The 23442-nt window shown below is 35.1% G+C and overlaps 1 protein-coding gene across 1 annotated transcript in view; it reads left to right on the forward strand.

The window, feature by feature from the left end:
• Window positions 1-23442, forward strand: part of LOC129216724 (uncharacterized) — a 68113-nt gene that overhangs the window by 35057 nt on the left and 9614 nt on the right. The window contains 5 exon segments of the mRNA XM_054850941.1: window positions 3541-3608; window positions 11796-11986; window positions 14829-14912; window positions 18602-18658; window positions 22523-22628. Of these exon segments, the coding sequence (XP_054706916.1) occupies window positions 3541-3608; window positions 11796-11986; window positions 14829-14912; window positions 18602-18658; window positions 22523-22628 (506 nt within the window).

Genomic DNA, 23442 nt, shown 5'->3' on the forward strand with positions numbered 1-23442 from the left:
AAAAATAAGGATTCCAGGTCTCCCAATGGAACCTGGAATCCTACTTTTTCAAATATAAACCTTGAACTGGCCACTACTGAAGCACTCTGAAGCACTGGCCACTGCCGGTGTTTTTACTTTGGAGCCTTAGACTATTTTCGGAAATTTACAAATTAAGTACCAGACAAAATTTACTGAAGAAATAAGTCTATACATGTAGATTAAGCATAGTGAATGACAGAAAAGGATTTTTTCTGAAAAATTTGAGGATCTGTAAATCAAAAATCAGATCACATATCTGGAAACCCTGAAAATAATATGTCCACAATGTATACTTTCAAGAACCTTGTGGGATCCCGAATTCGAGAAAGACCATCAACAAGATGGCTCACCACACACTCCAGACTCTCCTGTACATACCACTGTATGTGATTTAACCTTAACCGGTTGGATAGAGCCCCAAAGATAGCTCTGTTTTTTTTTTTTTTTTAAATATACAGGGTATCCGAGAAGTCTTTGACACATTTCAAAAATTCGGTAAAAAAAATAAACGAGATAGAAAGTAAAATTAAATTACATTTATCACCTCATATAGTAAATTTTTTTAATGCAAAAATGACCGCAAAATTGCAATACAAAATTGGGTGCGGGAATTTTTAAATCGAGAATTCACAAACAGGTGGATCGGACGAGATGGTCCCATCCAGTGGCCCTCGCTTTCTTTCTTTGGAGATTTTTCTTTCTTTTCTTTTGGAGACACTGTGTATTACACCAAAGTGCACAACACTTCAGATCTTAAACATGGCATTACAGCTGCAATCTCACAGGTTACAGCATCAATGCTACAACAAACTTGGTCAGAAATATTGATTATAGGATGGATATTCTTCGTGCGACGGAAGGGGCCCACATCGAGGTGTATTGATACGTTAAAAAAAACTTTACTATGTGAGGTAATAAATGTAATTTAATTTTACTTTATATCTCGTTTATTTTTTTTTACCGAATTTTTGAAATGTGTCAAAGACTTCTCGGGCACCCTGTATATTTGTTTTTTTTGTTTTTTCCTATTCATACTAGAACCGAACAAGATGGCTGAAGGTTCTGAAAATGACCTAAACACTTTAAAATAAAACACTGGTAAAGAGTTGCTTGAGTTGGAATAAGCGTACTGTCGAGGCAGTTCAGACCTGCACCAAGCTGTCTCCAAACTTGTTGTCCAGGCTGTTGTTGTTTGTTGGCTGGTAAAAGAAGAAATTCCAGTAATAAGATGAAAGTTAAATCGGGATTTAAAATTTATTATTTTGTTTTGGTATTCGATGTAATGGAATTTACCTATACTTTTGCGTAAACATACATTATTTTAAGCTTACTGCTTTGATCCGGATCAAAGCGGTCTGCTTAATGGGGTCACTGTATTAGAATATGCTACACATACGTCGCGCGGCTCTTAATTCTCTTCTCAAGAAAGAACAAAACCATAGGAAGGGAATAAAAACTCATTGCTAACTGTGTAACAGGAAAATGATAGTAAGAGAACTGTCATTTTCTATAATTACAGATTAATTACGTAAAATTATCCTGATTCGTCTTTTTTCTTGTTAGTGAGCTAAGAACAGATGAAAATTGATTCTACTTAGACAAAGTAGAGAAGAACTGAGGTAATACATTTGAAGTGCTCGGGCAAGAAGGTGATATGCCACATGAGTTTTTTTTCCGGTAGGCTAATTTCCAGCTTTTGAAAAATTCTACAAATATTTTTTTATAGATATCATACATTCTATATTCTGCAATACTAAAAACAGATAGGTTTTTCTGACAGTGATATAATTCACTGTCATGTTTATTTAAATTATAAAAGCAGCATTTAAAACACAAAACTCTTTTTTTTTTTTTTTTTCAAAAGTGTGGCTTATCACGTTCTTTTCCCGAGCCCTTCATTTGATATTTTCTTTTAAATTTTAATTAGTAATTCCATTTAAATGCTTGCTTTCGTTTTTTTTTTCCACGAGGGAAATGTTTCATGTCATGGTCCCCGTAACACATTTCGATATTATGTCTTTCTTATTCTTATACTGCTAAGTTTTAAATGTATTTTTTGAAACACAGAAACCTAATTTTTTCAATGCTTTTTTAATTATTCATCCAATGTTATTCAATTTTTATCGATGGACCATTCCACGGGAAATGGTCATTTTGTCCCACACGGAACGCCCCATATTTTTCATTAAAAATAACTTAAAAGCATTAATGAACAATTTTTTTTCTGCTTCACAAACTTTCGTTATCACCCTTTGAAATTATTACTTTTCAATGCAATATATAAACGGTCTGAAAATACTAAAGGACAAATGTAATATTAGCCATTCTAGAAATTGCAGCATCGCGCACCAGCGATGATAGTAGGGGAACATGGGGTAAAGTGAAATAGCGGGGCAAAGTGAAATGGTGAGATATTTACTCTGCAGTTAGCTCCAGATATCTGATATTATTTTAACTATATAGTACCATGAGTAGTCTATTCCAGTAAGAAACAAAATTCCGCCGAAAATTAAAGCATTTGGAAATGCATGCAATTTTTAAAAAAATGATACTCATAGTGTAATATTTTGTTGTAAGTCAAAAATTATTTTTGTTACTATAAAATGATAAAGTTCTTGTTATTAGCATTTTAAATATAAACTGAGACCTCCTAATATTCAATGCAGTAATAATTTATTTGATATTAGCTTATTTGTATTTTAAATAAATTGTACAATTAGTCAAGTACATACGGGGCAAAGTGGATGGGGCTAAGTGAAATAGTTTGTTTCATTTACTCACTCAATTATTTAATTATAAATCACTTATGGTTTCATTTAATAATTAACTCCTTTACATTCCTTCATTTAGTAATTCACTTTTTTTTTATTCATTCACTCATTTTTTCTATTTATTCATTTTTTTACTCGAACATTTATTTTTCTTCATACGTTAATTGATATAGTTAATCATTTATTGTTTCAACCTTTTATTTGCTGATTTCTTTGATCAAAAATATGTTTTATTACTATCGATTACTATCGATTAGAAAATATTTCATTACAAAAATATTTTATTTTTTCTTTTGCCCCATAAAAAAAAGTGAACATTTTCCACTTTTTTTTTTTTTTTAAGGCTCAAATTTACTGCCAAAAATAAATAAGACTTTTTCAACGCAAGATTTATTATAAAATACAATGTTCTTTCTTTATGCACTGTTATTTTCAAATCAAACTTCCGATTTGTTCATTTTGAAAAAAAAAAAATCAGTCAATTTAACCATTTCACTTCGCCCCACGTTCCCCTACATGTCCAATTAACAAAATGAAATGAGTATACAGTGTTCGGCTTGAACTGCGATACATTCAATCTTGCTTATAGCGGGCCCTGTTTTAACGAGAACTCGGATTTAGCAAGGAAATCAAAATTATTTGGTTGGTACAATGTTATGTCGATGGGAATAAAACTCGCTTTGCACGAGCAACTTAAAGCGAGCAACATTTTTGTAATTCATGAAATGTCTATTGATTTCTTCCTCAGAAAAGATATTCTACTTTTGGAAAAGTTCCATCAACATTTGGAATTCAACCGAAAGTTAGATATAAGACGTTAGATATATGTTATCAATTCCGAGATATACTTACACGGATATTTTAGCTGAAAGTCAAAAGAGAGGAGAAAAAAATGAAAGTCACAACCATAACGACAAATGTGAAGAATTTGAAGTGAAAAAGCTCTCGCCATACTTGGCTCTTAAAGCGCAGAAAAACTTCAAAGCTATTTTGTAGCCACGGATGCATATAACGAAGTTTTTTGGACACCACGTTAATCAAAAACAAAAGAAAAAAACAATAAAACTGTTTAAATCAAATAACGAACTTCTTTGGTGCTGAACAGAAATATAAAATGAACTCCTCCACTCCCCCCGAATGGTATCTAGACCTTATCAGTTCGATGAGAAGAGTGAAGTCTACGACTTAGGGAAGAACGGGTCCAAAGGAGGGAAGGAACAGCGGGGGAAATTTAATTATAAACTACAGTGTTGATTACAACATTTTTGATTTTTGTATACAATGGAGTACATATAAATGCATTTGATTACATTTTAAAGTAAAATAGAGAACAAATAATAACATCAATAATATCAAAATTAAAAGTGAGAATAAATAATGCACTGTAAATAACAACAAAATATTAAAAACATTAAAATATAAATACATTAAATAATTAACAAAAACTTTAAAAAGCAGTAAAAGAGAACCTTAAATATCAGTATAAAATGAAAATGTAAATAGATAAAGTTCTCACATTGAACTCAAGAGCAGTTTGTTGAAAGGAAAAGAAAAGATAGTTAATGTAAAATAGGAAATATGGTTGAATAATTTCTGAAGATGAAATCGATTAGATGCACAAGACAGAGATAATGGCGGATTTATCTACTAATGCTGATCTTTTCCATTGTGTCTTGAGATTTGGAGAATGTTTGAGATGAAATTGAGTGGTATCTACAAAGAAAAAGAAAATGTAAAAAAAAAATATAAAAATAATATCTCTACATAGGTATAAAATGAAGTCTCCAAAAAGCATCTGTTTATTTGAACACACAAAACTCGAGAACTACCCGGCCGATTTCGCGGAAATTTTCACAGTACCTTTCTTTTAGCGCGGGAAAGGTTTGCAGACTGGTTTGAAAAAAATTCGACTAGCAGTTCTTTTTTTGTTCCAATTTAGGTCCAATTTTCACATAAATTCCTAAATATGGGAACGAAAAATTACTTGCACATATTAATATTACATATCGTTGGAAAGGGAAGAATTTTCTGCGTTCTACGCAATTTGTTTCAATGCTCTAACTTAATTACGGCGGAAATTACTTGCGTTTTTAACTCAATTTTTTTTAGGCTTAGCTGAAATTTAGGCATTACTTTTTTCATTATATCTATCAATAAAAAGTGAAGGATTTGTCCCACAGTTTTCTTTTTGACACCATTGGAAAAAGCAATATTTTTTACTCCAGATCCATCTCAGAAAAATTAGCTTCTATCTCGAAAGGAAAACAAGTTACAAGCCTTTTTAAATAAATTTCAAAAAATCTCATTTTTATTTAAATTGTTAACCATTTTCTGTCGCATTTTAATTCTTTAAACTTATTTTATTTTGTGTTTCCGTGGTTAGTCTTTTTAAATCCATCTTTCTCGATTTAATTTCTTAAAATAATTTTAATATCTGCCGTCATTGTTTGGAAGGAAAATTTTGCATGGTGTTTATTTTTTAATTAATTTATTTAAGTATAATTGTTGAATATACGTCACTTGACACAATTTTTATTTTCAAGGTGGATCGGGCAAAGCCGGGCAACGCAGCTAGTAGAAATATAAAAATAACATAGCAAGCATTTATATATTTTTATGATTTCTTTTCACAAACTCTGTTTTTACGAGCACTCGATATAGCGAGCAAATATCGCGGTCTCTTCGTGCTTGTTATAAGTAAGTTCGACTGAATTAATTTTTTTTCCTCAAGTTTTCTATTCTTCAAAAATGTTACGAGAAAATCATATTTTTTGTTTGTTTTCCTATTTTTAATCACTTCAAATTAAGAAAAATATACAGTTAGTCAATAGTTAAATTTTTTTAAAGGTACTTTGATCGTAGTCAGAACCTTTAAAAACAGAACTCTATATTGAAAAATGCCTAAACAACTTTTAATTTCTCAGTTGCTCTAAAATATAAGTTTAAAAAAATAGTTTTTTGAGCAATCACGATTGCTTATTGTTCTCACTTGACTGTTTTGATGTCCTTTGATTTTATTTTCCCACCGCCACCCTCCGCAGCATCACCTTCGACCGGTTCCCCACGATGCTGCTCCTATAGCGAAAGCCGTCTCCAGGTTGCATTCATGTCCTACACACACGCGCATACATACACAACTACACACACACACACACGCACATACATATACACACAAACACCTACACACACATACACAGAACTACCCACACATTCATGCCTGCACACAGACACAAACACATATGCCTACACACACATACATATACCCCCCTCCCCACATACACATTCATATACACAACTACCCACACACTTATGCCAGCACACAGACACAAACACACATGCCTACACCCACATACACATACCCCCTACACACAAACACACATACCCTCCATACACTAACACACTCCTACATACACACTCTCGTGATTGCGGAAAACATAATTTGAATTCAAGATGTCAAATTTCAAATTATTTTTTTTATATTTATAATGGAATTCAGAAGAAATATGGTAAACAAAGAGTTGTGTATAACTTACGAGAAAAGTTCGATATGAATTGCTTGTTTTCCTCTCTAGGGATTTGAGTTTTGGCACAAGTCATAACAGTACTTGCATAAGATGGAATCCTGGAAAAATTTTACCTTTGATATTGAACCTGGAGGTAAGTTAAAAGGGATTTTAGATTCCTTGTCTTTCAATAACTTATGAAACAAGTGATTTTATATGGAACTTGCTTTCGAATTTCAAATTAAAAGGACAAAAAGACAAATGTTGCACTACTTGAATCATTGCGATAATTAGAATGTAGTGTGACCAAATAATAACTTTGATCTACGGAAACGCCACCAGTATTAGACAAGGGGCCAGCTACAGATAGTCACAAGTTTGGATTTAAATAATAGAAATTTAGGCTGGTAAAACTGATACTGCTGTGGCCAATGAATATGGTGCAACCATCTAGTGCAGTGCAGTGGTTTCCAACCTTTTTCATGTCGCGACCCCCTTTTCACTAAATAAACAACCCGCGACCCCCTATGTATCTCCCACATTTCTATATACAGTGGTGGTAAAAAAAAAATTGCATCACCCTCGCATTTTCACAACAATGGGATTATGTGAAAAGTTTTGTTTGACCGATTAACGATGAATGTAAGTGAAATTCTGCAAAACTTATGAAATAAACATTTAACAGCAGGAATCCGATAATTGTTTGCATAGATCAGGGCTGTTTCTGGGCCAAGGCAAACTGCTGACCCCATGCTTCCATTTCTGAACCTGCATGTGAGTTTAGAGGAAAAAAATTACTTAACCCCATGTCAATTTAAGTCTAATGGCGGGATAAAGGTTTTTAAATTGTTACTTATCCTATCACGGAGCAGAATCATCCTGGAAAATGACGTTTGGAACTGAAGTAAAGTGATCCCGGATAGTAGGAAGCAATTTTTCCTCCAAAATGCCAATATACACCTGAGCGTTTACTGTGTTCCTTGCACAAAGTGAAGCTCACCAACTCCTTGATCTGAAATACATCCCCAAATCAACTGGGATACGGATGCTTGACTGTGTGTTGAATGCAGTTGGGATGATATTCCTCTCCTTTGTGGCGCGGGTGATGCAATTTTTTTTTACCACCACTGTATGTGTGCGTGCGTATGCGTAGACATTGCGCATATTTTACATAATAAAGCAAAGTGCTTGAGATATTTTATTTATGCTTTATGGGTAACACAAATTGATTGTAGAAATAATAATAGGAAAGAAAATTACTATATTAGTGTTAAGCATACATTTCAACATTTTCATAAATTCTTGCGGCTTAGCAGTGGCAGGATTTGGTTTTCGTAGGAGCTGAGGTCATAAAATTCTTATATAGCAGAGGTTCTCAAACTGGGTGCCGTGGCACCCTGGGGAAGAGAAGAGGGGTGCCGCGAAGCGTATGTGGTATCAGTTTATATTTAAGATGGGTTTGCAAAATAAGGTAAATTTCCCCAATAAGTCTTTCCTCATTGATGTTGCATAGTAAAAATTTGCTAGATCGTGACTTCAGCGTCATCGGAAACATTAACTGATAAAGTGTTATCAAAAAAAAGTTTTTTATTACCAGGCAACAGAAATAAACAGAAACCAGGTAACTAAAGTTATCACAGAAGAGTGATGTCAAAATTACCTGACCTTATTTTACAGTAAGTTTCTTTTCTAAGTGGATCAATGTAGGATACTAGTACGAAAAAAGTTATTAATTGTTCTTGAAACCTAATTTATGTTCCTAACAAGGCTAAATCGTCTTTCATTGTTAAAACTGCGGAAAAATATAGTTAAAACTTAAATTTTCAATTGTTTAATTTTTTTTGGAGGAATCACATTGCTTATTGTTCTTATTTGACTGTTTTGAATTGATACGATTTAATCCCCCCCCCCCCGCCTCTCTCTGCAGCACCACAGTCGCCCCTCCCGATGCTGCTCCTCTAGCGAGCAAAGTCTCCAGGTTGCGGCCATATACAACATACACATACCTGCACACACACATAAACAACTACTCACATACACACACACCTACACACACACTCACACACAAGCATACACACACATACACACATATACACATGCCCACTCACTCATGCCTGCACACAGACACAAACACACACGCTTAAATACGCACTCGTGATTGCGAAAAACAGAATTTGAATTCCAAATGTCAATATTCAAATTAATTGTTTTTTTCTTAGTTTTTATGAACCTGGTGACCATGCAAAATCTGGAGCCAATTCAATCATATAAATGAGCAACATTCTAAGTTCTGAACCTCAAGGTGGTCCTATTTGGTGCTCTTACCTTATATAGTAGAGATGGACAGGGCTGCAGTGAAAAAGTTCTAATTCTTCAAAGGGTGTCGCGAGTCGAAAAGTTTGAGAACCCCTGTTGTATAGTATTAGTTTCTCCAACTTTCATTGAAGTGAATGAAGGCATTTTCATTTAACAAGGCTGTCCTGAGGTCAAAAAAAAAAGAAAATAATAATAATAATAATTTGAATTTTGACATCTTAAATTCAAATTACGTTTTTCGCAATCACGAGTGTATGTATGTAGGCGTGTGTGTTTGTGTGTGGGGGGTATGCGTATTGTGTGTAAGGGTATGTGTATGTATGTGTAGGCATGTGTGTTTGTGTCTGTGTGCAGGCATGTGAGTAGTTGTGTGTATGAATATGTGTATGTGGGGGGGGGGTATGTGTATGTGTATGTAGGCATGTGTGTTTGTGTCTGTGTGCTGGCATAAGTGTGCGGGTAGTTGTGTGTATGAATGTGTGCGGGGGTATGTGTATGTGTGTGTAGGCATATGTGTTTGCGTCTGTGTGCAGGCATGAATGTGTGAATGTGTGGGTAGTTGTATGTGTGTGTGTATGTTTTTGTGTGTATGTGTAGTATGTGTAGGTGTCTGTATGTATGCGTGTGTGTAAGTGTGTGTAGGTGTATGTGTGTGTATGTGTTTGGGTGTGTGCGTCTGTGAGTGTAGTTGTGTATGTATGCGCATGTGTGTAGGACATAGATGCAACCTGGAGACGGCTTTTGCTATAGCAGCAGCATCGTGAGGACCCGGTCGACGGTGATGCTGCAGAGGGTGACGGTGGGAAAATAAAATCAAAGGACATCAAAACAGTCAAGTAAGAACAATAAGCAATCGTGATTGCTCAAAAAAAAAAAAAAAAGGGAGGAGGGCAGTTGGCAGTCACTCAATTTTTGAAATGTATGTATCGCAAGAAAAAGAGAGAGAGAGATGCATTTTTGCTTGTTGGGAAGGGGTGTCATTTACTAACATATGAGCAATCAATAAAGAGAATTGCATTATATAAGTGGAAAAAGAGAATTAAAACAATATGAACTTACATTCGTAAATGTAACACTCGCGAAGGTTCTTCCCCGGAAAATGTTTGAAAGTGTATTTCTAAAATTGCATTGCAAGATCTCTGTTGATGTTAGGAAAAGGAGGCTTCAAGCTCGGAGACCGTGTCTTTGGAATTGAAGTCCTAAAAATGAAGTTTTACACGATTTCTAACGATAAGCGATTCTGGAGAGGAGGATTCTGTAATTTCTCGAAAATGAAATGTTCTAAAAAAGCACAGTTGTTGACCATCTTTGTTGAAGTTAAGACACGGAGTTCAGACGACCCTTCCCCGGAACATTTTTGAAGTTGAGATCCTAAAAACGCAATTATATGCTATCTTGTAAACATCAGGAAAAATTTGGATTCGGAGTAATTCCTTCGGAATTTTTTCGGAATTTAAGTTTTAGAAACGAAATTTTAGACGAGTTTTAACAGTGTGAGTGAAGAGAGGATTAGTGGCACGCCCAAGGAAATTCAGATTAGAGTAGATTATTTTTGATGACAAGGGGCATCGGGGACCATCACTCGGAATTTTTGAAATATTAAGTCCTAAAACCGAAATTGTACACGATCTATAATTATGTGGAAAAAATTGGATCTAATTGTGTTATCTGGAATTTTTCTTTCTAATTAAAATCTTAAAACCCATTTCTTGGCTATTTGTGATGAAGTTAGGGGACGGATTGGGTTTGGAACTCTTCCCCGGTATATTGCCAAAAATTAAGTGTTAAAATCACAATTGCGGGACATCTTTCAGGATAAGGGTTTGAGTTTTAGAGAATCTCGCACAGAAATTATTAGAAATATGAGTTACAAAAACAAAATTTTAGATGATGTTTGAGGAGGTTAATTCGGTACTCTTTCGCGGAAAATTTATTGAAGTCCATAAACAATAGTTTTGAATAACATTAGAGAATGTTGAGGATCAGATACTCTGGTATGGGGAAGGGGAGGGGGGTTGCTGCAGCCCCATAGTCCCTCTCCTGGATTCGCCACAGCGCTCAAGTATTGATCCTACTCTAAAATGATTCCATTTCCCCCCAATGTATTTCAATTTTTAAAACATGCAATGATATATTTTAAAATTTAGGGACAATGTCGCGACCCCTTTAGAGATGCTTCGCGACCCCTTTTGGGGTGTCGCAACCCACAGGTTGGAGACCCTTAAACTAGTGTTATCAAAGTGAAATTTATGAGATAGTTGGTATTTACAAGGCAGTAGTGGAAGGTCATCACGAAGCCATCAAGAAGCCAGCTGGTGTTTCATGTTCATTTGAATTTAACAAGACTAAAGTTCTAAAAATAAAGAACTTTTGCACATTTTGAAGAGGAAAAGGCAATTTTGACCAATATTCATCCTTTCCTCATCCCTATTACAGGGTATCATCAGGTTTTTCGGTGTCTGTTACTGGGGATTGGACCTTTTTTTCGAAGCTGAGCAAATAAAAAAAGAATTAACTAATTTAGAGAATCCAGAAGCAGCCAAACGTTAGATGACAGGTAGTTGCGGGAGACAAAAATAGTTTAAAAAATCTAAATACATTAAAATACTCAGAAAATTGAGTTAACCTGAGAGGGACGTCTGTTACTGGTGCGATTACTCTTTCTGAAGTTGGACTTGACGCAAGTTTCGGCATCCAAAGTTTTAGTAATTGTAAAGATTTCATTTAATTAATATTGAAATTACTGATAAAACTACGGGACGCATTGTTTTATTTTCCACAATTCAATGAAAAATATTAATAGCAGAAATAAAAATAAATCCTTCTTTTTATTCCTATGTGATTTTTTAAAGATAATCCGCCATTTTCCTGGGGGGGGGGGGATGATAGCGCAGCAGACTGTGCCATTGTAACTTTTAGGCGGTTGTTTTGAGGGGCATTTTCTCTTTATCTGAGGGTTGAGTTGCTCTTAGGAAGGGGTCGAGATATTTTGGGGGGTTGTGTCCTTGCTCGTAAGGTGGGGGGCACACTCCTGACTTTATCACTTATTAAAGTTTGGCCTTTTTTTTTCAGATTCACTCTATAAACATAGCTGAACTCAAGTATTTCATATACAAAAAAATTATTGATATTAGGTTTCACTAATCATATTTTTTAATTTGAACAATTATTTTTTCTTTTTCAGATCCAATCGTTCAAACATGGCCATTTGTAAGGCCGGATTACTTACCATTTCTTATGACTGCTTCATATTTGCTTTTTATAAAAGTCATCGGTCCTCAACTCATGAAATCACAAAAACCATTTGGTCTCCGGCATTTGATGATCATTTATAACTTTTGGCTTGTTATCATGTACGTTGGATGCGTGGCTACTGTAAGTTCATTTTTATTTTGAAAAGCATTAATGCAGGTATCAACCATTTTGTTTACACCGGGGATTTTCTGCGGCAACAGGGTGTCCTGAAAGAGATTGTCACTTTTCAAAAGTTTATAAAGAGAAAACGGTAAAGGTTGCAAGAAAAAATTCTTGTAAACAAATCACGTGACAGCGCATGGTTTTCCTCCCAGTGTTCCAGATTTTAGTTCAAAAACTTTCCAATAGACGGCACTGCAGATAGTAAGCCCGTTAATCAAAGACAACTAATTGAAAAACGCCTCACACTTGTTCAAAATGTTCAACGACTGACTTTGCATTACACCATTTTCAACGTGGCCACCATTAGCTGTAGTAACATGTCTCTTGATTCAACTCAACGGTTTTCGACAATTGATAACGGGAGAACACTTTAGATCACTTCGGAAATATTGAAGCAACTTCATGGATTCATGTGACAGGTCATTTTTTTTAAAATTAAATATTTTCCGAGGATAAAATATATCAGCTAAACCTCTAAACACTTGAGAATAATCAGAGACGAATGTAGTACAGCCATTCCATTAGACATGTTCCAGAAAGGTCTGCAGTTAAGACTTCCAATAACGTGTGATTGAGCCGACAGTTTAAAAATACTGCAGTGTAAAGTTTTTTGTTGGATCCCTGGACATGTCGGCATTGCAGGCAATGAGGCAGCGGATTTAGCTGCCAAAACTGCAAGTGTCCATGTCGATAATCTTGTACCATTGGATGACATTAAGAATTCAATTTTGAAATGCCTCAACAACTATTGGCAGCGAGACTGGAATGGAGGAAAGCAAAATATGTTGCTGTCCATCCAGCCTTCAACGAAAGGTTCCAAGTCTACAATGATCACCAGAAGAGAACAAGTAATAATAGCCTGTCTTCGCATTAGTCACACGAGACTCACACACTAACATCTCTTACGCCGCAAACCTGCTCCAATATGCAATGGCAATCAGACAGTATTGCATATCCTATCTGATTGTCCAAACCATATTCGTTTCAAATTCTTTAATTGTTTTATGAGGGATGTATTTGTAACAGCATTTTCACTCATTGATTCCTAGAACTCAAAGCACCAATCGAGCACTTCGAGTCTACTAACTTTTTCAAGCCTAATTACCTTTGTATATAAGTAAGATGTGCATGGGTATATGTTAGATATGTATATGTACATACATTGTAATTTTCTCTTGTTTCTTTTTTTTTCTTCTTTTCTTCCTCCCTTATAACAGCCATAGTACAATTCACCCGGTTCAGCTAGAATCGGCAGGAACGAACGTATCATTGGTTAAATTAAAAATAAAAAGGGGTTGGGGCGAATCCATCTTTGAAGAAATTATTAGGGGACACGCCTCATCAGAAATTGTTCCCTTTCCTTCAGGAGATTGGCTTTGTGTCTTTAATTTAGTGCTCGTCCTTATGTCCCAGTTTTTATTTAGTCGTTGCTTTGTTTTATATGCTTTACATTTCTCAAAATTATTTCTCAGTTTTTCTTTTGGTTTTTATTTCAAAATTTAAAACTTCGTTTTGTGTTTATTTCGGCAATCGTTTCAAAATTCTTAGAGTTTCGTGTCCTTTGCTCTCTTTACCTTTTCACTCTGTTGGCATTTTTTCTACTAGACATTCGTTTGGCGCAGCATAGCCTACCAAGGCTCTTGCACCAAAAAAAGAAAAAAAAACAATAGAATCAACCAACCTGTACGACACCCGTAGTGTAAACTATTCATAAAACACTTCAAAAAGTTTGATGTAATTTTCAATTATGTTTAGTATCTGAAGCGCCATCTGTTGGAACTTTTAAAAATTAAAATCTGGAACTCTGGGAGAAAAAAATTATGCGCTGTCACTTGAATTTTCTGCAAGAATTGAAGGGCTCGAGGCAGAAATGTGACAAACCACAAGAAATGACTTTTTTATCAACATTTTTGTTTCTTATAACTAAAATTGAAATAAATATGACAAATGATTACGTCATTCGGAAAAAAACATATTGGGTTTTAGTATTGCAGAATATCGTATGTATAATCCATTTGAAGAATTCTATAAATATTTTTCTACGCTGGAAGTAGGCCTACTGAAAAATTCACATCATATGGCTTACCACATTCTTGCCCCTAGTCCTTCAATTGTATTTTTACCTTATCAAAATCTCCAGTCTAATTCAGAACACCCTATATCTTTTTAATAGTTTAAAACTGCTTTAGGACTGTAATTTCTATAACTACCTTCAATGGTTCTAACTGATATTGAATTGATAGACGAAACTTGCAGTTTAAAGCAGTTTGTAAATTATTTATTTTAGCGTTAATGATAGGTCAGAACATTTTTTGTAGAGCTGCATCATCTTTAAAACGCTTCGACTTTCTTACGAATGTGCTTTGTGTCAAAGTAGAAAATAAATTTTCATCCAGTTTCCAGGACAATGATAAAACATTCAACATAGTTTTTTGAGCTAAAGGTGATCACCGAGTATATCAGAAACACGCGTATAGTCAAATTCTGGTAAATTCACTAAACAGAACTAACACTTTTTCTACATGTCATTAGATGCGTTCGATCAGCGATCGGTAGCTCACCGGTTAACGTGACGATTAACCGGTCGCTACCGGTTGAATTTGTAGAACGTAAGGTAACTTTGCACGTGAAAGTCAACCTAAACAATGTTATCGACATTTACTTATTGTGTGCAATAAGTACATCGTTATAAAGTTTTTACAGCAGATTTTACGGCTAATTTTTGAACTTATAACTTGTTGTTCAATCCTATTTCATGCTATACTAGCTTTTTAGATGTTTTGTTTCTTTTTAATAACAGATCTTCTACGTATTTGCTACAACAGATATGCTTTCTGAACTTTGTCGGAAAAGAGAGCTTTCTCAAAAACCACATTTTTACAAGGTAAACTTTTGAATTCAAATATAAAAATACACTACTGGCCATTAAAATTGCTACACCAGGAAGAAATTCAGATAACAAAATCATATTTATTGGACACATATATTATGTTAAAAATAACAAATGATTAAATTTTTAAGAAATTTGGGTGAATAGATTCTGAGAAATTAGTACCTAGAACTACCACCTCTGGCAGCAATGACAGCACTTATACGCCTGGGCATTGAGTCATACAGAGATTGGGTGGCATGTACAGGTACAGACACCCATGCAGCTTCAAAACGATGCCACAGTTCATCGACCGTAGTGGCTGGCGTTAGCTGACGAGTCAGTTGTTCAGCAACCATTGACCAGACGTTTTCCATTGTTGAGAGATCCGGAGAACGTGCTGGCCAGGGTATCAGTCGAACATTTTGCGTATCAAGGAAAGTCTGCACAACACCAGCCAGATGCGGTCGTGCATTAGCCTGCTGTAACATAAAGTTTCGCACGGCTCGAATAAAGGGTAGTGCCACGGGTCGTAACACATCAGAAATGTAACGCCGATTGTTCATAGTGCCGTCAATGCGAACAGGAGGTGACAGAGAGGTCTATCCAATGGCACGCCAGGGGATGGGCCAGTATGACAATGGCGAATGCACGCTGCCAGTGAGCGTTCACCACGATGTCGCTAAACGCGGTTGCGACCATCATGATGTTGTAAACAGAACCTAGATTCATCCGAAAAAATGACGTCTCGTCATTGGTACACCCAGGTTTGTCGCTGATCACACCATCGAAGGCGTTCCTGTCCGTGATTCAGTGTCAATGGTAATCGCAGCCTTGGTCTCCAAGTCCATGCTGCTGTAAACGCCGCCGAATTGTTCGTGCAGACACTTGTTGTCTTGCAAATGACCCCATTTCTTGACTCAAGGTTCATGACGTGGCTGTACGATGCATAAAGGTCATGCGGATAACATACCTGTCCTCTCGGCTGCTAGTGATTACTGGCCGTTGAGAACCAGCACGACGATCTGTATTACCCTCCTGAACCCATCGAATCCATATTCTGCTGTCATTGGATCTCGACCGACGGCGAGCAGCAGTACTGCGATAGGATAAACTGCAATCCCGGTAGGCTACAATTCGACCTCTATCAAAGGCAGTAACGTGCTGGTATGCAATTTTCCTTCTAACACGAGACATCACAACAATTTTCCACCACGCAACAACGTTCAAACTGAATTAGAACGTGGGAAATTGGCTGTACAATTTCCTCCTTTAAACACATTGTAGGTGTCGCTGCGGGCGCCTGCGCTGTATGAATGCGTTGAAAAGCTAATCATTTGCATATCACATCATCTTTTTCATGTCGTTTAAATTTCATGTCTGTAACATGTCGCCTTCTTGGTGTAGCAATTTTAATGACCAGTAGTGTATCATGAACTTTAAATGTAACTTTTATTATATTTGAAAGCCACCATTTGTATAGCGCGCATGCTAAAGTCCAATGTCACACCAATAATTTCTGAATGGCAAGAGCTATACTGCCGTGTTAAGCACATAAGTCTTATCTGCACCTTTTATCAAAATTGAGTTACTGTCACGAGGCGGTATCTTTTATACATTTTAACCAAAACATTGCTTTATAGCCATTAGTGAGAAAAATATATTTTCACAAAAATTCTGGAAAGGTGAAACATGAGTAAAATTTATAGAGGCGGAGAACTTTAAAAACCAGTTTTTCACTTTGAGATCAGATACAGTTACGACTTTAGTGTTTAGGACGGCAATATAGTCATAAAATAAGGTACTAGATTTACTAAAGATGCCATGTGCTATGCAATAAAGCCGTTTACAGGGCCACCTGGTGTAAAATTTGGGAGCTATCTTTATCTCAAAAACAGTACGAAATTGCGAGGAAAAGAAATCAATTAAAAAGTTGTTCAGCATCACTGATACATTGCAAAATTATTTTGCTGACAAAAAGGATAGACATCAAAAGCACAAAATGCACATTTCTCTGACAACGTTAGACAAAAGTGCACTGAGATTCATCTATCAGTAACGCTCAAAATTGTGTGTTTTAGCACAAATACACATCTAGACACGGGACTGTTCTTCCCGCTGCACATTGTACAACTACAACAAGGCAGGTGACACGTTGACATAAGAATCTCTAATACGGTTTCAAAGTTCGTCCAGCGTTGGTGTAATGATTGCATACACTAGCTGTTTTATATACATTTACCACTTTTAATTTAGTTGCATGGCTCCATTTTGATTTTTAATTGCCGCTGCACTCGGAAATTTTATTTTTTTTGCTAGTGGTACCCGCATGGCTTTGCTCGTAGTAGAAAAAATTAAAAGGCCGTTTGGTTCTCATGTATATTTACAAATATTGAATGATGAATTTCTCGGGCTATGTTCATTTGCTTGCCCATGTTACGGTTCCACGTTGTGATAATTTGGTAATTTACATTTCCACGTTGTGATAATTTGCAAGAGAAAATGTTCTTTAAGTTGGAATAAAAAAAAAAAGAACAAAATTGAATTTTCGAAAATTCGCTTCGAGATGCACTTTCATGCCATAAACTAACTTTGTAACGGTCTAGGCGCTATGCGCGTCACAGAGATCCAGACAGACAGAGAGACTTTCAGCTTTATTATTAGTAACTAGTGGTACCCGCACGGCTTTGCCCGTAATAGAAAATTAAAAGGTCTTTTGGTTCGCCTGTATATTTATAAATAATGTATGGTAAATTTTCTCGCCAAATGGCTTGTGCCCATGTTACGGTTCCACGTTATGATAATTTCGTAATTTACTTGTCCATCTTATGGTATTTTTGTTCTTAAAATTGGATTGAAAAAGAACCACATCGAATTTTTGAAAAATCGCTTCGAGGTGCACACCCCCATGGTACAAAATAACTTTGTGCCAAATTTCAGGAAAATCGGTCGAACGATCTAGGCGCTCTGCGCGTCACAGAGTTCCTGACAGACAGAGATCCGGACAGACAGAGAGACATTCAGCTTTGTTATTAGTAAAGATAAAGATAAAGAAGAAGATAAAGAAAAAACTCTAACTTTTTCAAACGCCTCTAAAACCAGACCTTGGAGTGAGAAGTCCAGAGATAAAGCAGTTTGTAAATTTTGTTCAAAATTGTAAGCGAGAAATGGCGCCTAGTTCGCTATATTTGGTGCACTGTGTCAGGGGCGAGCACAGAGGGCGGGGGGGGGGGCAGAAGGGACATCTAGTGGCCCGGGCCCGAGCCTAAAGGTGGCCCAAGATTTTTTAAAGAAGGGATCAAGTATATGTCGGAATGTAAGTGTAAACAATACGGAGGGGGTCTCGTAAAAGTCATGCGAGATGGGCCCCGAAATTTCTATGCACATCCCTGCATTGTATCTCGGATCAATAATGTTTTTAGGGAAAACAAAAATTTGCCTGTAATTTACCTTTTTTTTGTATTTCAACATGCGTTAGGTTCAAAAACTTCGGAGGCTATGAATGTAACGCCCGGTCGCCTTTATTGATATGGATTATTCCTTATGTATTTTAACAATGTTTTTTTCATTGCTTTTGCGTGACTACTAATAGTTTGATGCCTTACGTTAAATGTTTGAAAATTTAAAAAAAAAAAAAGAGGGCAATATTAATAATTATTTATACTACGTGGTAGATGTCTCATTTTGTTTTCATTGATTTCTAGATTGCGTATGCTGGTTGGATAATATATCTGTTGAAATACGCTGAATATGCCGATACGGTAAAGTTATAAGTTTTGCTTACATTATTTTTTTGTATGACTGTTAATTTCACTTCCTTGTATTGCATTCACATTTTTTTAAATCCAAATTCGAACCTAAATTTTCACTTTATCAACTCTTGATGAATTTTGAATTTTACTGTCGGCATGCATACAAGTAGTAGCGGATGGTGGGGCAAGTGAAAAAGCGGGACAAAATAAAAGGGGGAAATGAGGGGCTCTTTAAAACGCCCCCCCCCTCCTACCCTGCTCCATTCTTTTGAAGCTGCTCTCAACTGGATCAAGGCTGAAACAGATCCATCACTTAAAAAGACCGTCTCAGACATTCAAATGATATATGATAAGTCATTAAATAATGGCTTAGTTTATTTATTTGGAGGATTTTTTCCAACATAAATGCAATATTTGATCTTATTTAATGGTTTGCTTTGTTTGAAAATTGAACATGAAATTTTAACCTTTAGCAATATTAATTTAGGCAACGTATGATGACCGAAACAGCGCTTTGTTTGACCTATTTCGTGAAAAGTTTTTGAAAATAAGCTAATTGTTCCTCGTTATAATTATTCCCCCAAATGTGCGACATATTCTGATTTGGATTACAGGAATCAAAGGACTTTGATGACGCCATAAAAAGGACAGTATGAATAGAAAAAATAATAAATTCAAACAAAGATTGCGGATAGATTATGACTTGATAAGGTGTTTGCGGCCATACATGTCGTTTAGCAGAATTTTTCATTTTGCTTTAGGATTCTCATTTTGCTTCAGGATTTTCATTTTGTTCTAATCGTAACACGTATTTTAATATGATTCTTCCTAAAAGACGACATAAATATTCATAATCCAAGTAAGATTGCGCACCAATCTTTGAGTGTTAGTGAGCGTTAACGAACTAGGGGCGAAGCCCCTAGTGTTATTGCGAAATGATAAATTTCTTGTTTCTTTGTATAGTATTTTAACTATTTATTGAAACCCAGTGATATTAATGTTTGGTGCGGTTTTTATTTATTTTTTAATATTAATGTTATCTTTATTTCAAATGTTTGTTAGAGTTAGCCAAGAGTTAGTTCATGTGTTGTTTAGAGTTAGTTCATGTGTAGAAAAGTGAAATGTTCCATTCAATTTATGTATTCAATCATTTATTAACATTTTTTTAAACATTTTGTTCTAATTGTAATGCGTTTCTCAATTATTATTTTTTTTAACGCGAAAGGGGAGGTGTAAGCCCGTCATTTCAAAATTTTCCAGGAGGGGGTGGGCAAAGGGTAGGTGTATACTCATGGCATTTCAAGGAAAAAAAGCACCAAAATGCATAATTACATTAATTTTCTAATTTAGCCCCCCCCCCCCCGATCTCCTAAATAATTGGCCTGAGGAGAGGGTGGTGAACCCGAATTCACTCTGAGTTAGATTGGGAGTGAGGTTGAGAGAGTAAATGTAAAAAGCGGACTAACCAAAGGCCAACATTTTGGTTACGGAATACGGCGAGAAGATGATTTGTTTTTTGTTTTTTATTTTTTTATTTTTGCACTAACTGTGGGTTTATAACTTCAAAGACCTATTTTCAATTTTCCTAATTATTGCTGCATGTAAACCAGAATAAAATTAGAACGAAAAATATTTTGACCATTCTAGACTGATGAGTCCATACCAAAGACGAAACTGCAGTCTCTGACTGTCGGAATCTTGCATGAAGCTTTACTTTAGCTCCGGCTTAAAGCTGTAACTCACTGTCACTAAAAAAAACCGAAAATTCGATGTATACAGTTGCTTTAAAAAAAGTACAGGAAAAACATTTTAGTTTTTACTTTCCAATCCTAAAAATTGAAACCCCTGATACAGCACATGAAAACAAATCGAATCTAAGAAAATTCTTAAAAGACACAGTAGCGAAGTCTTAGTTTTCTCTTGAAGAGGGTTCGTAACAGTTTTTACTTACAGCAGTGCTGAAGTTGGGGGGGGGGGGGTGGCACTGGGCACTGGAAGAGGGGTGCCGTCCCCAAGGAAGTTCACCAAATTAATTTTTTTTAACTACAGAGATGCTTATGGTACGCATATACAGCAAGTCCCCTCTAACCTGCAAAACCTCTATTTTCGTAACCTTTAGTCCCTGATATGGGGCATTCTCCAGAAAACGTAACTTTTGAACGCAAATATTTTTCAATTCCGAAACCTTTTGTTTTCTTTTTTTTTCATTCTTACATGAAAGAGTTAGCTACTAAAATTAACTATAAACAACGGCCCAGCTAAGTTCCAATTATTTTACTCATAAATAAAAAAATAATAAAAAATGCCTTGTTCCCGGAAATAAAAAAAAAGAAAAAGAAAAGCTTTTCATATTTAAAAATCAAGGCCAATTTAATATGAAAGTAGTAATTTTGTTAATTGTGCAAACAATCAGCTATTTTATTGATTAGTAGGAACATAATATTAAGTTCTCTTAATTAAAGTGCGGCTTAATTAGTAGTTTCAAATGTATGTTGAAAATAGTATTTAGTAAATTTGAGGAAATACTGGCAAATTATAATTTTGGTAGAATGCCTATTATTGATGTATTTCCCCTCCATCATTTATTTTCACCTTAGAAATAATGACATTCATGAGGTTTGTCACGGAGGTGAGATTCACGGAGGTGAGAAATTTTCCAATAATATAGGCCTAATAGATACATTTTTCAGGGAATTTTTTTTTCTTCGTTGCTACAATCTGCACATGTTAATCATATGAAAACATGTTCACTTCTTTTTTTACATTAATTTACGTCCCGGAAATTCAAGTTCACGGAGGTGAGAAGTCAGAATAACTATACTAAGTTTTTAAAGCAAAATCTATCCTTTTGTTTTTCGCCAAAAATCTTACAACTTCAACTATGGCTGAAAATAAACAAGGGGATTTCTTTGTATCATGGAAAATAAAATGTATGTCATTACTGCCACGTGTTAATGAGGAACGGTATTTTGTGTTTAGAAAACGGAGGTGAGAATTTATTGTGTGACATGACTTCTTGTCCTACTAAAACGAACTAAAACACAATGTTTAAAAAATAAATATACTTAAAGAATTACTATTTGAGACACTTGTGAAAGGAATAATCAATAAATAAGTACATACTTTTAATTAAACAAGTTATTAAGCATTATAAAGAGTCACACAAAGTGTTTGACATGCCACGGAGGTGAGAATTCGCGTGTTGTGAATCAAAAATATACCAAATTAAAAATTATTATTAAAAAATTGTTGGCAGGTTTAAATAGATATGTTTTCGATGAAATTAAAAATCATTGTTAAATGAATTGTCCCTTAAAGTTTTTACTGCAAAAAGCGTGTGACAGAAAAATTACTTTTTGAAGAATGATCCATATATGCTTCCAACTCCAAAAATGGTGAAAAAAAGATTCAGAGTTGAGATATAAAAATTTTGCGGCCAAAAAAAAAGGGGGGGGGGTGAAAAGGTAGGAAATCTAATTTTTTACTTGTTCCCCAAGGACCCTGTATCGAATTTAGGGAAATCACAAGCATGAAAAAACAATTCGCACACATAAAATGTAGAATCAGTACGACCAATATTCACCGAGATATAAAACGCAGCGAATGTGCCAATTGCACCTTTTGGGGGGAAATCAAGTAATTTAGAAATAAGATTTAAAACTAATGTGATTCTGAGAGGAACTCCTTCAAAATCTCTCCTTACTTGTGCACTCGCAAGAAATGTACCGCAAGTACTAAAACTACAAATAGTTTTTGTGTTTTATTTATTTTTTAGATTTAATTTCAAAACTGAATATTCTTTTACTGTCTTAATAAATCTTATTATTATTATTTTTAACTAAATTCTACTTAATTTCTTTCTTTTTTATATAGGTATTTTTCGTGCTAAGAAAAAAATATCATCAAATTACGAACTTGCATTTAATACATCACGCAATAGTTCCTATTGCTATATGGACTGGTTTACGAACAGAAACTTGTAAGTAAGGCTTATATACCTGTTCAATTCAAATTCAAAACAAGAGAGTACTTTTAACTGTCCAATAGTTCTGGAAGATAATCGACCAAACCTGAATTGACTCTTAATTTTAAACACAAGTATAGTACGGGGGAAAATTTTCTCGTTAAAACGCCAACGCCAATAAATGTGGAATCAGTGCAAAAAGTCGCACGAACAAAATTTTAAGGGTTCATGCTCTATTTTTGTTACACTATTTTTTAACCCCCGACACACAAAGGAAGGGGGTTATAAGTTTGACGTGTCTGTGTATCTGTGTCTGTCTGTGGCACTCTAGAGTCTAAACGGATGGACCGATTATGAAAAACTTTTTTTTTTTTCGAAAGGAAAGTTAATCTAGAATGTTCTTTGCTAGGTTGCATCTTTAGATAACATTAATTAACAAAGATATTAATTAAAACCTTCTAAAAGGTTTTTCGCAATTTTTGCAGTGAAAACATAGTTAAAAATTTTAAAATTGAATAATAAAGAGATTTTTTTTTCGCTTCTGATAGAATGTGATTGGAACTTCCATGTTTCATAGAATTCCAATTATAACGTTTTTTTATAGCAGATTTTAATAACGGCTAAGCCTTTATTCACGTGATTGATAACCGAATTCATTGTTGGTCGACAAGGAAATTAAAAGCACTGATTTAAAATTTTTATCTGTTGCCAGTTTCTATTTAAAGCAAATAAAATACTTGGCATTGATTCTTAATAATATAAGGCTTTTAAAAGGATTTAAAATTTTCCCTCTTGATTCTACAGTTGCGACTCAGTCGGGGGTTTGGAA

Source organism: Uloborus diversus, chromosome 2, assembly GCF_026930045.1.
Source record: "Uloborus diversus isolate 005 chromosome 2, Udiv.v.3.1, whole genome shotgun sequence".
NCBI lineage: Eukaryota > Metazoa > Arthropoda > Arachnida > Araneae > Uloboridae > Uloborus > Uloborus diversus.